Source organism: Aphelocoma coerulescens, chromosome 2 (assembly GCF_041296385.1).
Source record: "Aphelocoma coerulescens isolate FSJ_1873_10779 chromosome 2, UR_Acoe_1.0, whole genome shotgun sequence".
Taxonomy (NCBI): domain Eukaryota; kingdom Metazoa; phylum Chordata; class Aves; order Passeriformes; family Corvidae; genus Aphelocoma; species Aphelocoma coerulescens.
Genome location: NC_091015.1, coordinates 69,652,390 through 69,669,239, shown reverse-complemented (window position 1 = coordinate 69,669,239; position 16,850 = coordinate 69,652,390). Strand labels below are relative to the sequence as shown.

General features: G+C 37.0%; 1 protein-coding gene across 1 annotated transcript in view; it reads right to left on the bottom strand.

Annotated features, from left to right (window-relative positions):
- RECK (reversion inducing cysteine rich protein with kazal motifs) overlaps window positions 1–16,850 on the bottom strand; it is a 46,000-nt gene that overhangs the window by 16,288 nt on the left and 12,862 nt on the right. The window contains exons 5-10 of the mRNA XM_069007939.1: window positions 15,978–16,063; window positions 14,259–14,306; window positions 4,088–4,121; window positions 3,057–3,254; window positions 2,421–2,688; window positions 799–978 (exon numbers count right to left, since the gene is read on the bottom strand). Coding sequence (XP_068864040.1) covers window positions 799–978; window positions 2,421–2,688; window positions 3,057–3,254; window positions 4,088–4,121; window positions 14,259–14,306; window positions 15,978–16,063 — 814 coding nt within the window. The remainder of the gene's footprint in view (window positions 1–798; window positions 979–2,420; window positions 2,689–3,056; window positions 3,255–4,087; window positions 4,122–14,258; window positions 14,307–15,977; window positions 16,064–16,850) is intronic.

Genomic DNA, 16,850 nt, shown 5'->3' with positions numbered 1-16,850 from the left:
CTGAAATCTGTTTTTAAGGAAGACAAGCTCTTTAAGACTCAAGGCTAAAACTCCCTTCTCACCTCTATCTCTTAAGATCAAATGCCACTTAAAATATTTCTTACCTGAAGTTGACTTAAGAGCAAATATCTTAGATAGCCCAAATATATATGTAAATGTTTCTTGGTGAATCACTAATGCAAGTTGATTTATCATTTATATTTAGCCAGGCTTGGGATACTACTACTCATATAGCACTCACACCACTACATACTATTTAAAAAAAAAAAAAAAAAAAAAAAAAAAAGCCAGTGATCTCTAACAGCTAACAAAATTTAGATTTTTTTTTAAACTCCAACTGTAACCTTGCAATTACTTTCAGACACCACTTTTAAGTAATTTTGTCCTATAGAGTACAAACCCACAGAAACATCTCTGTAAGAACGGGATTCTGAAAATTAGTAACATGTAAATTTAACAAACACTTTTACCTTATTTATAATACACAGCATTCCAGTAACCATGACTTACTTGTCTATACAGTAAGACAGAGGAATATGTAGAGATAATAATACACTGTGACATTTTACAAGTTCATGGGTTAACTTTTATTCTTATAAGTTTTGTTACATCTGTTGCTAAATACATTTCCAAAAGTTCATTCTAAAGAAAAACTACTTGTTTTCAAATTAACTGAAACCATATTTGCAGAAAGAAAGCTACATACAGTCTCAAAATAAGTCTGAAAAACATTTCATTTTATTTTTGAAATAAAAGCATAGGAATTCCTTTATAAAATATTCAGTGTCTCTCTCCTACCTGTTATTAAAATTAGTGCAGTAAGTAAGATTTCTACAGCCCAGCTGACAAGGTTCTCGTACATCTGCTAAACAGGTCAACATGGAAACTTCAACTGCATTATACTCACAAAAGCGATCAAATTCTTGCCAGCTCTGTGAATTGCCCCAGCTCGTGCTATAAAGTTTAGTGCAGAGCTCTCTGAAAACAAACAAACAAACAAATATAGAGATGAAGAAAACAAAATTAAAAGAACAACAGCATTCAGATATAGCCCATCACTTCTTTGCTGCTCACAATCACCTCCAGTCACCGCAGAGGATTGTGTTAGAGCCCACAAAGTCTGCAAGGGTACCCAAAATAGCCCATTTTGCTTAAGAATGTCAGCAAAACTTTAAGGTAATAAGACTGAAAGACTTCAGGATATAAAACTGCAATAGCCAATAAAAATGTAACAGCTGGAAATCTGAAATTACAGCTTTGAGGTGAAAACTATCCCAGCTAATTTTACTTGTAATAAATCTAAGTTGACATCACAATGAACAACTTCTAATCCCATCCTTCAGCTTCTAATCACACTTTCTCCTCCTACAGAAATGACTGTCAAACAAAAATGCATTCCTTCTTTTGTCCTGATGTTTGAAACAGGGATACTGTTTGCTGCTTTTGCTTGAGACATTTCTTGGTGTCAGCAATACCCAGCTCACTTTGTTCACAGCAATATCCTACAAGCTACAACTGTTCCCATCCCAAGGTATGGAACGACACTGTACTATTAGATACAGTACTTTCTTGCCTATTGAAAACTTGAGAGAAGGATCCATTTTTAGAACTCATTGTCAAAGCATGGAACTAAAAGGTACTTTTATCAGCTTCCTGTGCTACCACGTTCTAAGAAATAATGTAACTCCAGGGCTCTACTACTAAACTCATTTAAGATCCGGCTGCATTCAGGAGCTGTTGTTACTGGAAACTTTGATATAAAAGGAAATAACAGCTCAAAAATGTTTGTGACTTATTTATACACATTGATGCATTTAAAATGCAATCATCATCTATTTTTAAAGTGGACAGAAAACCACCCTAGACTAAAAATGCCTCAATAATTTGCAAGCATGCAACAATTTGCTGAAAACCTTTGTTTTTCTAAATGCCAGAATAGTTAGTTCCCTTATTTAATTACTAAATAACCTAAGTTATTTTTCACTGACAAAAACCAGAAGAGCATCTTATAAGGAATACTGCTAAGGTTTTAACATGAAGCAACCAGGCACTTGAGAGTTTGTGCAGTTCATTGTCCTCTTGTCTCTCTTTAGCATCTTGTTAAGACCTCTTAACCAGAGGCTGCAATATTGGCTATTATGACCACAAGTATGGTACAGATTTCATTAAATTACTGTGTCTGCTATAGTAAGCCAGTGCTAAGTGTGAGAAAAGATTGATTCCTGTTATCAAACAGTATGTTTTGAGATACAAAGTATGGGACAGAATAGATTACCCAACTGATTACCTAAACCTGTATTTTTTCTAAGAATTCCAGAACTTTCTATTTGATGTATGTAGCAAGATTCAAGCAAAGGCCTGAAATAAGACAAATTCTTAAGTACTTTCACAATTAGAAATGAGGTTAGAGAGATACTGACCTACATGTGGAAGAATTTGCTTTGGAACAGCAATGGAGCTTAGCTCCATCAAGGCCCGTTGAAGGTGGGGGGTGCACAGTGACTCCTGGGTGAACAGATCTGGAACTCTCAAGAAAACATTGCCAAAGTGGGTCCTGAGGGAGAGGCATGGTTTTACAGCCTTCTATAAGTCCATCAACAATTTCAAGCTCAGTTTTCATTGACATAAGAATTCTTTTACAAGCAGCCTGACAGGCATAGTCTTCTGCTCTATCACAGCAATACAAACCTGTTAACAAAATAGTTAATGGTCAAGCACAAAACAACATTGAAGATGTTGAACATAACAGCCCTGAGAAACAGAAGTGCTGTAAGGTGGATTCTTCTCCTCTGAATAGCCTCAAATAACATTCTCCTAAACACATACAGAAACAACTCTGGAAAAAAACTACAAAACCAATATATAAAAATAAAGAGTAAGTAAAAATCAATAAAGCACCTAAACCCAAAAGTTATCATTATATAAATTCATACAATTACAGTAGTACAATTTATACAACAGCCTTCTACAATAACAGATTTTATATAAAATGTATATGAAGTATGTTTTTAGTATCTTCTATAACTTTCAGTAAAGAAGGATTTATTTGTACTTACTGTCTGTAGGGTTTCTCATTGGATATGACTGTGTGTAGTTATTCACGCAGTGTATAAGCTGAGGGCTAATAGATGCACAGTAATTTTCAACTGCTTTAATTTGTGAAGGACCAGGAGAGGAGTCTGTCCGAAAAATTGCTTGGCAATATTCCCGACAGTTGGTGTGGTGACCCGCGTAGCTGCAACAGACTGACCCCACTGGGGAAGCAAACAAACAAACAAACAACAGAAAATCTATGGGTTCCTGTGCAGAGAAATGACGAGATGAGCATGTCTGTACAACACACAAGGATGTTCAAGGAAAAAAAAAAAAAGGAAATTCTACGTGCTATTGAAATATCTCTGTCTAGAGATGACTGGAAATATCTGTAACTAGCCAAACTACATTTGTTTGTCTGGCAGGAGAAAAAAGTCAGTACTAAAGCCACCTTGAACTCAAGTTCAAGACATGAGCAAGCCAGCTGAATCTCATTTTCAGCTGTTTTGTTCTTACTTTAGGTAACCAGACGTGTCCAATAATTGAATTATTACAGAAATACTACTAATAAACAAACAAACAAGAATAGTATCATTCAAAAAACCCAGACAGACGGTATTGTGATTCACCCATTTTTGCTGTGTTGTTCAATACATATAGTACTTCTTGAGAACAACTTCTACTAGAATTAATTCTGAGACACTGCTTTCATTTTATATAAACATATATCAGGCAACAAAACACTTGCAGGGTTCTTCAAAATTTCAACTACGCATTTAATTTTGCTACTTAGCATGCATCAAATGAACAAGCAGAAGAAAAAGATGACAGAAAAGACTAATAGAGATACACAAATTAAGAACTGATATTAACTATACTAACAGCCCGATTCCTTTATTACTTGAGTAAGGCAATTTACCCATATGGTTTTTCCTTATATGGATCTGAAATCCATGTGTTTGTGTATATGCTCACCCACAGAATCTCTTATAGTTTAGACAAAAAATGAATGATACAAAAGAAAAGCACAACAAACTATTCGTTGTATACTTACTTTCATTTCTGTTAATACAACTAAAGAGAGCATTCTGAAATCAAAACAAAAGCAGTGTTACAAGCCAGAAAACTTCAAATAAATATTTAAGTATCCAGTCATTTGTTATAATGAGCCAATAAATCTTTGGTATTATTTGCTTCCATTAGATTGCATTAAAACAAAACCACTATACAAACAGTGAAACCAGGAAATTAAAAGATCAAGGGTCACCAAAGTTCTGTGTGCACTCATAACAAAATAGATAAATATTCAAGCAAACAAGTAAATTGGAAGACCTTCCTGGACTAACTTAGAAACAGGGTAAAATGCTATAATAAAAAAAAGTCCCAACATTTTGGGACACCCTAAGGGCAATGATTTTAAAGATTCTATGTAGAAAAAAAGAATTCTGCACAGATGGATACATGCAGATAGTATATCTCAACAAAAGAACTCCAGGACAACAAACCTTAAAAGCTAAAGCATGCAACCAACTCCCTCAAACTGCAGCTGAAAGGCACAGCTGGGGGATGTACATGCTAAATGACAGAAGAGGGGAAACACACACACCCTGCTTGTTTGTTTCAGAGGTCTCTAATCTGCAGATCAGTCATGGAGTGCTTTGGGTTGTAGGGGACCTTAAGACTCATCTACTCACAACCCCCTGCCACGGGCAGAGACACCTTCCACTAGAACAGGTTGCTCAGAGCCCCATCCAACCTGGCCTTGAACACTTTCAGGGATGGGGCATCATCCACAGCTTCTCTGGGCAACTCGTCCCAGTGCCTCACGACCCTCATCATAAAAAATTTCCTCATTGTATCTGGTTTAAAACTATCCTCTTTAAGTTTACAGTCATTAACCTGTGTCCTATAGTGACAAGCCCTGCCAAAAAGTTTATTCCCAGCTTTCTTGTAGGCCCCCTCTGGGCACCAGAAGGTGCTATAAGGTATCCCTGGATCCTTTTGTTCTCCAGACTGAACAACCCCAGCTCTCTCAGCCTGTCTTCACAGTAGAGGTGCTCCATCTCTCTTTGTGGCTCTCCTCTGGACTCATTCCAGCAGGTCCACATCTTTCCTGTGCTGAGGACTCCACACCTGGATGCAGCACTCCAGGTGAGGTCTCACCAGAGCAGAGGGGCAGAGTCCCCTCCCTCACAACTACTGAACTCTTGCCAAAACAACCACAGTCTTCCCCACACTGAATAAGCACACTTCCCATTAAAAAAAATGGATACTGAATATAAGCTGTCTGGAACTCTATGAAAAGATGAAGTCATGAGGTTGAAATTCCAAAACGAAGTTGCCAATTATAAAGACTTCAAAATTATATGATTGTGAAAAAAGAGAAATTTTGTAGGAACCCAGAGAGCTGAGAGGATTTCTCTGTCTGTTTTTAAGGGTTCTTACCCCCCTGAACAACACTGTTTTAGCCTCCAACCTTGGAAAAAATTACCAACAATCAGACAAGAACTAGAAAATACAGTGGTGTGAATTAGGTGATAGACTACTATGTAAGATTGTCACAGGGTGAAAAATTTATAGAGGTTTTGGGCTTCTCTTTGTAGTAAATAGATAAGAGTAAAAAATATCAAAATGGAGGATTGTTGTTGTTCTCTAAACCTTCTTCTCCTTCTTCTACTACTCCATGTTCTGCAGTAAAAGTAGTTTGGAATGATTGGATAGAGAATTCCGCTGTTCCTGCCCGTGTTACTGAATAATTGGTAGGAAAGTGAAAATAATATACGTTTTTAGTAACCATTGGTTAAATTATCTTTAAAAGGCCATGTAAATCTGGATAATTAGAGACTTCACTCCTGCTTTCTGTGCTCTGTGCTGTACCTGGGTCACACTAGTGGCTCTGTTCCTCTGATAAGACTCAATAAACAACTATCCGGCAGCATTGAAACTCAAGGAAAAGTCTCGGTTTATCCTTGAAACTCCTTGCAAGGACTTTTAGAAAATTCTCTCCCATCGGGAGGGATTTGATTTATGGCATGGTTCAGTGTCAAAATTTCAACCTTCTCCACATCTAACTTCTACAATTGTCAGAACACCAGATTATAAAACACGATCAAATACATTAATATAGTGACAAAACACAATCCCCATCCTCATAGAATTTCTGATCTCCATTTCCCCTATCCCTATAATTAAACAAATTTGTATTTCACACAGAAGAGAATACCTAGAGAAGACAACAGAAACACCATCACACTGATCCCAAATAATGTGGGATTAAAGTCTTGCTTCAATACAGGAAAGCCCCAGATGTGCTCCTACCTCTAAGACAAGGAAGAGAGCTCAAAATGCAGACCTAGTTTAAGCTCAGCAGTTCACCAGATTCTTCATCTATCTCAGTTACTAGTTATTCACTGCATTGCAGAGAAGTGAGTATCCCAAATAATCTTTGGGCTATTTTTTGTGAAAATCTGTATTACTGCAAACAGATGAAAATACAAACGTGTTAGGAATTAACTTCATGATTTCATTTTTCCTTTTGTCTTAAATATTGCTTAGTGTGCAGGAATTTGTTTTTCATTCATATTTTCTACTTGCTTTCTTCTGAACACAAGATTTTAAACAGGACAGTCTCAATACTGTAATAAGCAGCATCAAATTCCTTCTGTTAACACTCAGAAATTAATTTAAACCTTGGGTAAGCCATGGCAGATGTGGCAACAAAAGACCCTAAGAGAATAAACAAATCTAACTTGAAAATGTAAGTTATTTTTCCACAAAAAGCAAATATTTATAATTCTAGTGATCACAAATACAAGCACAGGTCTATTGGTACACCTCACACAAAAATTGAAAAATCTGCCTTACATAAAACAAAGCCCCAAATCTCATAAACTAGCGATTCAGACATTTTATTTTCATCCCAAAAATATCCTCTACAATATTTTAGTTCTTTCCTCCCAAAAGCACAGATACTGCATTATTTCTCTCAGACTAAGATGAATTTGCAGCAACATTATTCATCCCAACAGCAAGTTTTCATCTGATTAGCTTTGGACATTCCCCTCCTTCCTGTACACGAACCAAGTCCTGTTACCCATCCATCTCTGTAACACAGATGAGGGACAAGAGAAAATGGAAAAAGAACAGAGAGATGCAGTCACCATCCTACATCTGTAAAGAACAGATTTATACTGTTGCCTAAAGGCTCATGACATTTTTGTAGCACCATATATCCTTCTCTGTGGATGCCAGGCAAAGGTTACCAGAAAGGCCCTGTTCTGATGTGGCCACCTGGTTTCTTTGGGACCTGCCACACACATCATCACTCTGCCCCAAAACTGACTATCCTCAGAAGCTGTTGAAAATGAGACTTCTCCGCACCCACCCTGCACTGGAAGGTGGCACACAAACCAGCCAGGCAGAATGAACACCATAACTTTATTAATTAATGCACCGGGACAGTGGAGGCTGCTGGAAAGTCTAAAGTCTGTCTGTCATGATTATACCCAAGTACTTGACCACACTCTTAGCACAAACAATACTCAGAACCATACGCTAATGCTGCAATGAACTCAGATAAAAACTGTCATGTTATTTAAAAGTTGAATGATACAAAAAAGTGTTTCTAAAGAAGTTCATGGATAATAGTGTCTTGCCCTGCTCAGGGGACATAGAGGAAAGGAGAATTTTGAGATTATGGTATCTACTAATGTCCCTACTCTAAAGAAGGGCTCAAATTGAGACAAAATTATCTTCTCACAGCTATTTTGCACATGAATTTTAATACAGGCAGGAAGTCCTAACCTGGTAACAAATCTTCTTTCTGTATTTTCAAACTACAATTCCACAGACTGCTGAATAGCTGTAATAATCCTCCTATTTCTGTTAAGAGGAGGTGGTCTGGCTTCTCTTTTCCACCTTGTCCCTGTTCCCAGCTGTATAGTCTTGTGTATGCCCTTACACCACCATCTTCTCATAACTTGATCTTTCTCACTAATCCTGCTGAAAATTCATTTTTTCCTCATCCCCTAGGATGGGGGATGAGTCAGTGACATCAACAGGTATAATACTGCGTTAGAACAGAATAGAACAAGCTGTTTTTAGATACCATCTTTTAGAAGGACCTGCCAGATGCTAGAGGGAGAGTAAGGCAAGCAAGGGGAGGGAATGTGTGTGGAAAAATGGCAGTTGCAGGAAGGCAGGGGAAGAACTTCAGCTGCACTGAGTTGTTACAGCAACTTGCCGTATTTCACAAAACTGTAAGTGTCTGTAGCCACCACAGAATACAGTGCTAGTGAGGGGGCTGACTTTGTTTTTTGCGTAGGTCTGGGTAACTGTTCAGGTTATATGTAACTGTATACACGTGAGGGGTATAGCTACAGAGATATGAGGGAATCGAAAAAAAAGTCTAACAATTAGTGTCTAACCATCTGTTTGTAAATAAAGCTGTTAACAGCATGAGACAGTCAGTCTGATTTGAATTACTAACTGTAACTTCTTTTCAGAACACAAGGTTCATGTCCATCTCTACTAAAGTAGCGCTCATATTTAAGAAGTCACCAGCTTTTCTGCCCACTCAAGGTTCCTTCTGGATCTTTGAGTGAACTGGTAGTGAAGAAAGACACACAAAACAAAGCAAAAGATAAAAGATAGGTATAAGTAAGGAAAAACAAAACCAAACCAGCCAACCAACACAAAAACCAAAAGAGGAGAAAAGTATGTTCTCTTTAAAGGAACAATTAAGCCACCAAGATTTGGGAAAATGATGGTAAAAAGGCAACATTGTGTACACACAGTCTGATACTCCATTTTCAACTTGTGTTGAATGCTAAATTAAGTGAACGAAGATGGCAATATCAAAATTTCTAAACCACAAACACAATGATTTGTTTTACTTGTACACAAATCCCATCCTTCAGACTTCTCCTTTTTTTTTTAAAACCAGGTGTTTCCAAACCTGGTGATTAAAGCCAGAGAGACCATAAGCAGAAGGAGTGGAAAGTGGCAGGCGGACACCAGCAACACAACACATATGCCTTAAAGCAAAAAGTCTCAAAGACTTCTTTTTGGTGTTATGGAAATTGAAAAAGGCTATTGAGGTTTATGCAGCAGAGAACATTGTTCAGTGTCCCTCACCAGAACCCCCCCCGAAGGAAGATTTTAGCCAGTACTGCAGGACCTAACTGGTTTCGCTCTTTTTGGAGCTCATCAGCTGCAGGTAACGGCTCAAAACCCAAAAATGCACACACCCCAAGGCAAATGGAGCAGAACATTTTGCTGAAGTAAGAAGTCCTCTGCATTGTCAGGCATGCTTTCATATTATAAGCACATTTTTTCTAAATGGCTGCTTCTTGTGTCTTGAATGAAAAGCAATAGCGAAGCTGTTCTTTCACACCAGAAATTAGGAGTATTTCGCAAAAAAACCACAAAAAATTATTTTCCTCCCTAAAAATTATCATAGTATCTATATTCTACTAACTTTGGCAGAAAAATAAATTTAGTACTACTGTCTTGGGCAACCCAACCATGACAAATATTTGAATCTAGATCCTATCCAGTTAAGGCCATCTTAATTTACAAGTATTACCTACAGTTAACAAATACAATAGCAAAATGCTTAACTCTGTGCAGTTAAGCACAGAAAAGAAAACCCTCTTGATCTCTCCTTGACTTCATTTAATCTTTGAATTTATTGAGGGAAGATAAAAGTCAGACGGTAACATACTAAAGTTTAGTGGAATCAGCTGAAGTGTCAAATGATGGTGAACATCTGTTAAAAACTTTAAAAACTTGCAGTAATAAACAAGTAAGGTCAAGATTTTCCTCAGTTATATAAACCAGTAAAGAATTGAGAACACTTGCACACTGAGGTAGTACAAAATTACTGGAACTCAAATTTTGGCAAGATCATTGAGTGTTCTATCAGCCTTCTTTGAACAGCAGAGAATAGAGACAAAAAGCACCAGCAGATGATAGTAACATTATCTACAATGTGTAGTGTATGGTCAGAGTCCATCCTGAATTCATTAAGCAGTACTTCCAGAGGCCACACACAGTCCTGTGCCTTAGGAGTTCCTTAAAACTGTTTAGGAACCTTTAGCTAAACAATGTCCTAAACAGTTCCTTGAGTTATTATCTATTGTCTCAGAGTAATCCACACAAACAAGATAAAGATAAGAGCTAAAAACTGATGACTGCATTTTTCAGCAGGGGTAATTAGTAGCCAGCATTCACTAAAAAATCTCAGCATAAAGCAGGATCATATGACCTTAGAAGAAAAAACGAAACCAATACTGTAGCAGAGTGAATACTTTTCCAAATCTCAATTAAAGCACTTGAAGCTGCAGGCACTACATTTGAAGTTTCTGTGTTTAAAAAACTGTAAAATACCAAAGTGAGATGAGGCTAAAGAGTGCTCAAAACCGTGATAGCAAAATTACCTTTAAACAGTCCAGGGACATCAAAAGTGTTCACTATTGTGCATTAAAAGTAGTTCTAAGAGCAGAGGCTAAATAACTGGTGACATTTCCAGTTGCATTTCAACTGCTTAGCAGATGTCAGTAGTGCTCAGCTGCAGTAAAGCTCTCACAGTACCAATTAACAAGAGAAGTTTGAATGTCTTATTTGGAACACATGAAGTAAAAACTGAAGTTCTTAATATTCAGAGAGGTGAACTCACAATATGCAGTGCACAGACTCAAGAGCCGCAATCTAAGGGAAACTTCAGTGCTACCCTTTCCATGCACAGAAGAAAGAAAAGGGATCTTAAACACAGTAATAAAACCGTTACATCTTATTTTAAGATTAATAAAGTATTTTAAGTTGCTCCTCCAAGCATGTATTCCATGTAGTCTTTTAAAAAATGAACCTCCACTTTACACAAAAGTTTTAAAAATACAAAAATCAGAAAATCCTACATACAATTCATACCGTCTCCACTTCTTTTTTCTTCTTCCTTTGACTATTACCTACCTTCTTTTTAGAGGAAGGTGAACAGGATAGCAGAAAGCTGGAAGAAGTAGTGAAAGATAAAAGAACTGAGGTGCACAGAACTAGAGGAAAAATGAAGACGACAAAATGAGTATCTGAGAAGCAGAAGATGGATAAAAGGACTATCAAAATAAAACCTTCAAAAGAAGGCAAACAAAATACCTTTTGGTAACACTCAAAAATACTGTGCAAGTTGTGTTAAATAATTCATTTCTGTATGCAGTGCTACTTGAAAATAAAAATTGTTTAACAGGACATGCCATCTTCAGTGCATGGATCAAAAATGAATCTCTTGTTCCAACACAATACTTTTCTAAGATGTGTAAGACCTCTAAATTAAAATAAACATAAATATTTACAAAAGTAATGCAGAAACATACGATCAGCAAAAAACCATGTTTGATCAATCCTGTGAAAAGCTAGCACATCAATGCTGAAATGATTCTGCTACTGCACAACCTGAGACTCCACTTAGTGACTTCAAACTTGTGACACCTCCTGCATGGAGTTTGGCTTTTTTCACTGCTCTGAATCCTGTGCCCTACCCTTGAATATTTACCTCCTTCTTCACCCTCACTAACTTGGTGGGAGGCTGAAAGGTACTCATGAAGTTTCTTCCCTAATCCCAAAAGATTACAAAAGTGTACTATGCATAGTTCAGACTATCCTAAGCAGCTTGTGAAAATTCTCTGGGAAATCCTTATGTGAGTAAGCTAAGTTCAGAAAGCTGGTAAGCTATGAGAGTGTTTACAAAAGGGAGTTATATTTTACATCCTTAATTCATCTTGTTCTTACTTTTATGTCATGTACTTAATATATTAAATACCTCAGCAGGTATTTAATCAGACTTGAGAGCTGATGAACAAGCACTACGATCTATACTGCAAACTAATTTTCTAATCGAACCCTCATTTTTAGCAAAGTATGAATTCTTAAATGCAAAAGCAAACACAGTATATATGACAGTGCATTTATGTGATTCACATGCTACTTCTGATCTCATGTCACCTCCTTCTGTTTGAAGCAGCCACTCCTTCCCCAATTCAGTGTTTCTGATGCCATGAAGATTTTTGCCTTTTATTTTATACCCCTGTTATACCTTTTTTACAACTTCTGTATTCTTAGTGCTTTTTGCTTACATTCTTGGACTTGTTTGTTCAGCCTAGGAGACTAAACATTTTAGCAGCTTCGTAGGTAGGGATCAGTGTGCCCCAGACCCCAAGGTCCTCTCCAGAACACATTCTGTAAACTAAGACAGAACCATCCAGGGGAAGGTTCCTTGGGGAGGGGGGCTCATTCAAGCCTCTCATTGGGGAATCTTTGATAGATGTGCTAATTAGTAAGGCTATAGAATGTTATACCAGATCTTTTGGGGGTGTGCATTGTGGTGTGCATTTCAGTGCATTCAACCTGGACATAGTGCACCTAAGGATCCTTAAAAGAAATACCAAAGTATGTTTTCCCTTCTAACCGTGTTTGACTCTTGATTTTAAGACCAGGAAAAGGCATCATTTCCCTGGCCAACTCCACCGAATGCAAAGTACCGTACAGGACACAGAAGCTATTCACAGACTACACAGGGAGCAGGACTCATACACCAAAGCAGCAAGAACCTCCCCCCCACCTTGTTTTTTTAAATGAGAAATAATGATTGGGTGTGGGAAACCGCAGGCTCCCTCCAAAAGTATTATTTGGAATCTTCAATCTTGGGCATAAATTTCCTTGCATTTTATACAACTAACGATTCGCTTAAGACCATTGTAATTACTATTTTTCATGAGCACCAGTAAGCCTGGATACATATGAAAAAACATTGTCATACAAAATTCTACAATATCTGAAGATCTAGCACATCAGATACTTACTTTCTGTCCCTAACACACTATTAGTACCTACTATACCTAGACCTCATTAAAAAAAGTTATTTCTTTCTTCCCTAACCAGAAGATTGCTTCCTTCTCCTATGATTTTTCTCACGCTCCTTCTCTTTTAGTCTTGCACAGATAGAAAGCATTAAGGTTTTCTGTACAATTACAGCAAGATCACTCTTGATTAAGAGTGAGAGGCCCAGTTTTCATAATTACAGATAAAAACTGGAAAAGTAAATAAGATGACTATGACCATTTTGAAGTCATTCTTTATTCTCTTACCTTTCCTCTCCCGTTCTCCTTCAACCCATACTGGCCAACCTCCTACAGCAAAGCAGAAATCCAGAAAAAAAGAAGGAAACAGACCAGCATAATAGAGGAGAAGCTTGCAGATGTTGACAGTATAGCATATTACAGCATGAAAGGAGACAGAACTACTTAAAATGAAAATGCATTTTTAAGAGAACAAGCTACAGCAACTTCAACCTACACTAACTTCCACAGTGGAGAGTCTAAGAATATACTCTGTAGATTGTTTAGATAAAAGGACCAAAGGGGGGGGGGAAAAAGTAATTTAATGCTTCCTGGAAAAAAAAGGAAAGCTACTCCACTTCTGCCCAAATCAAAGAACAGAAAATTGTCTGATATCCCGAACTGTTGATTATGAGCAGAACTGATGCAGGACTACCTAACTCAGGGCAGAAGGAAATAAGATGAAAGGGGGCAGGAGGAATCTGGCTTTTAATTAAGACAAAGATCAAAAGAAAAGCAGTCCTTGCAGAGTAGCATTTCTACACGCTGTGTTAAAATTAAAGAACATAGGTAAAGGCAGATTTCTGAAGATATCCTGGTGATTAATTTTATGAGCAGAACAGTAAAAATAAGTGCAAGCATCAATAGTTTCACTGATGTTACAAAAAATTATACATTTGAAATTATTTATATTCAGATAGGATACTTAAAAGGCTATTCTTTCCTGAGTTTATTTCTTTAGGTCACTTTTAAGCTGACTCACTGTCCAAGCTGAAAGGTTTCTGACAGATTGAATGATCACAATGAATGCTGACTTTGATCAAAACTCCTATGAAATAAACTTTTTGGGAATCCATGTCTCCATTTTGAAAGTTGCAAACTTTTCATTTAAATTAAGGTATATGCAAGTCTAAAAAATCCAAAACTTTTTTACAGAAGGTGATTATACTTTTAGGAAAACTGTAGAGAGATAATTTACATTTGGATGAAAACGAGCACATTCAGAAATACAACTACAAAAAGACTAGACTTTCCCTCTTCTACAGGATACTTCTTACAGAACTTATAGAACAGTTGATTTTTTTTTCAGATATATTCAGACACATAAAAACATACCTCGTATTCCTTCCTGCAGACCTTTAAAACATCATTTTTTGCAGAGGCCTGAAAGACAGACAAATTTCTCCATTTGTAGTAGAAAAAAATAAAATCATGTTCCAAAATACAGACAGTTCTACTTTTAAATTAACTGCAATAACCATGGATTCATGATCTATTAAAATGTTCCTTTAAGAACCTAAAGAATCTATGTAAAGCTCTAAGAAAAAAAAAGGAGAAGCCATGACTATTAATATAACATTTAATGAAAACCCAAACCCTCATATTTCTGCACCAAGTTAGTTGATAGTGGAAGCACACAAAGCAACTTTGGTTTTGTGAAAGGTTTGCCAGATAGAGCAGAATAGAGGAAGCATTTAACAAATGGAAGAGCTTGAGCATAAAGATCTCCCCATTTTTTGCACCCTAATTAACACTTGAGCGTCGCTTTCCATTCTCCTCCCTCTTCTATGTTCAGCTCTATGGTTCCTATTGTCCAACTGAGTAGCAGAAATTCTCCCCTCAAACTGCAGATCACTTTGTTCTATACAAAATCTCGTGCTCCTTTTTCATATGGCAGACATTCAAAACTGCAGTAACTACTAACGTTACTGCCCCCTCCAGTAATTTAAAACACCTGGGTAAAGTCTGACCTTGGACCTATTGTACCACTGCCGTCAAAATGACTCCAAAATCCCCTCAAGTTTCAAGAATCAAAATTAAAATCCATATATTTCCCATTATCCCTAATATTTGGCAAGTATTTATATTTGAGTATAAATGAAAAAAAATAGGCAATGTTTTAACCAGAGTCTGCTAAAGTACAAAATACAGCCAAGATTCTGAAACAACAGAGTCTGCAATCAAACAATACAACATCTGATTTGGAAAATAATGAGAAATGATGTAACAATCATAGGATTAAATTAATAGAACTTAGTAAGACTGTAATAAAGAGAAATGTCTTTATCAGTTCTGGAAGACACTTAAGCATTAGGACAAATTTGAAAACACAGCTAAAAAATGCATTTGAGAATAAACATCCATCTTCTTTTCAGAAGATCAAAAGTACCCAGTTTGTTTACTCACTCCTCATCTCTCTCCCACACTACTCTGTGTACTCACTGCTCATCTCTTGCCACATAGTAAACTCTGTGCTTTTGGGTTAAAGTAGGGGTTTTTTTTATGACAGCAGTTTGCAGTAGGCTGCTTGGTCAAGATTAAGACTACAGAGGTAACATTCACAAGTGTGAATATTAAGTACATCTGTGCTCCACAAATGAATTACAAGGATGATGATAACTACGAATATGCTCTTAGATTTTGAAGGTGTTTTTAAAGCCACAAACATATTTAGAGGAAAAAAAAATCACAAAATGCTTCACAGATTTTTAATAAATAGTTCATTGCTAAATTTATGTATTATGCTTGCAACTGTTACTTAACAGAAACACTGGTTCTATTAAAACCAAAAAACAAAAACCCTTTCTTGATGAACAAAAACCGCTTTGAAGAGGCACAAAAATCTGTTTGGGGCTGTAACTTCAATGCTGTATCGCTAAACATGACACTGCAAAAAAAAGAGAGCTTAGGATCAGCCATACGTTGCCTCCCACTCAACATTATTTTAAAGTAATAACTTTCATGTAGAGACTGTGACAAAAAAGTCAAGTTAAGTTTAGGATAACCATTGAGACCTGCAGAATCAGTCTGGATTCAGTAAGGTGAAAGCCTTACCTGCTTACACGCTTGCCGACACTCCACAGCAATAGCCAGCTCACAGCAGCCTAATCCAACCCACCCATCAGACTTCTTCAAAACTCCTTTGGAAACAAGATGACAGACTTATTAGAGTAGAAAGAGATACTATGCCACCATTTTCCCTTCCCTCTACTTTTCAAATTTGATAATCCTGTTCTCATTCAAGAAGCCTATGTATAGATTGCATTTTTATTGCAATTCCAAACCAACTTTAAGCAAAAAAAGAACAAGCCTGTGCTTTCATAAATGCTGAAACTAGCAATTAATGAAGTACCTTCCATACATTGAGGTTAAAGATGCTTTATGCAAACTATTTTATGTTCAATGGAAGTATTAGATTTTGATAATCTATCTAATCTGAAATATAAACCAACAAAAAACATCAGGAAAAAAGTCCCATTAAAACTGAAAACATCATCTCTTACAGATAACATCCTGTTGTTTGCTTCAATAGCACATCTTTCTACCAACTTTGTCAATGCAGAAAACGTTCCTTATTGTTTCTCCAAACTTCCTGTGGCAGTTTTGGTCAGGATGCAGTTAAACTTCTTCAACTGAGCTGGCATGGGGAGATGTTTTGGACTTCTGATTAAAACCATGTTGATAACACAGGGATGTTTTAGTTACTGCTAACACAGGCAGCATCAAGGCATTTTTCTGTTTTCCATAGGGACTCACAAGTAGGCTGGCATGCACAAGAGGTCAGGAGGGGACACTGCCAGGACAGCTGACCCCAGATGACATTCCATACCACATGGCACCATGCTCAGCCATAAAAGCTGGGGGTTGATGGTGGCAGGGGCTGCCACTGCTTGGGGACTGGCTGGTAATCAGTCAGTTGATGGTGAG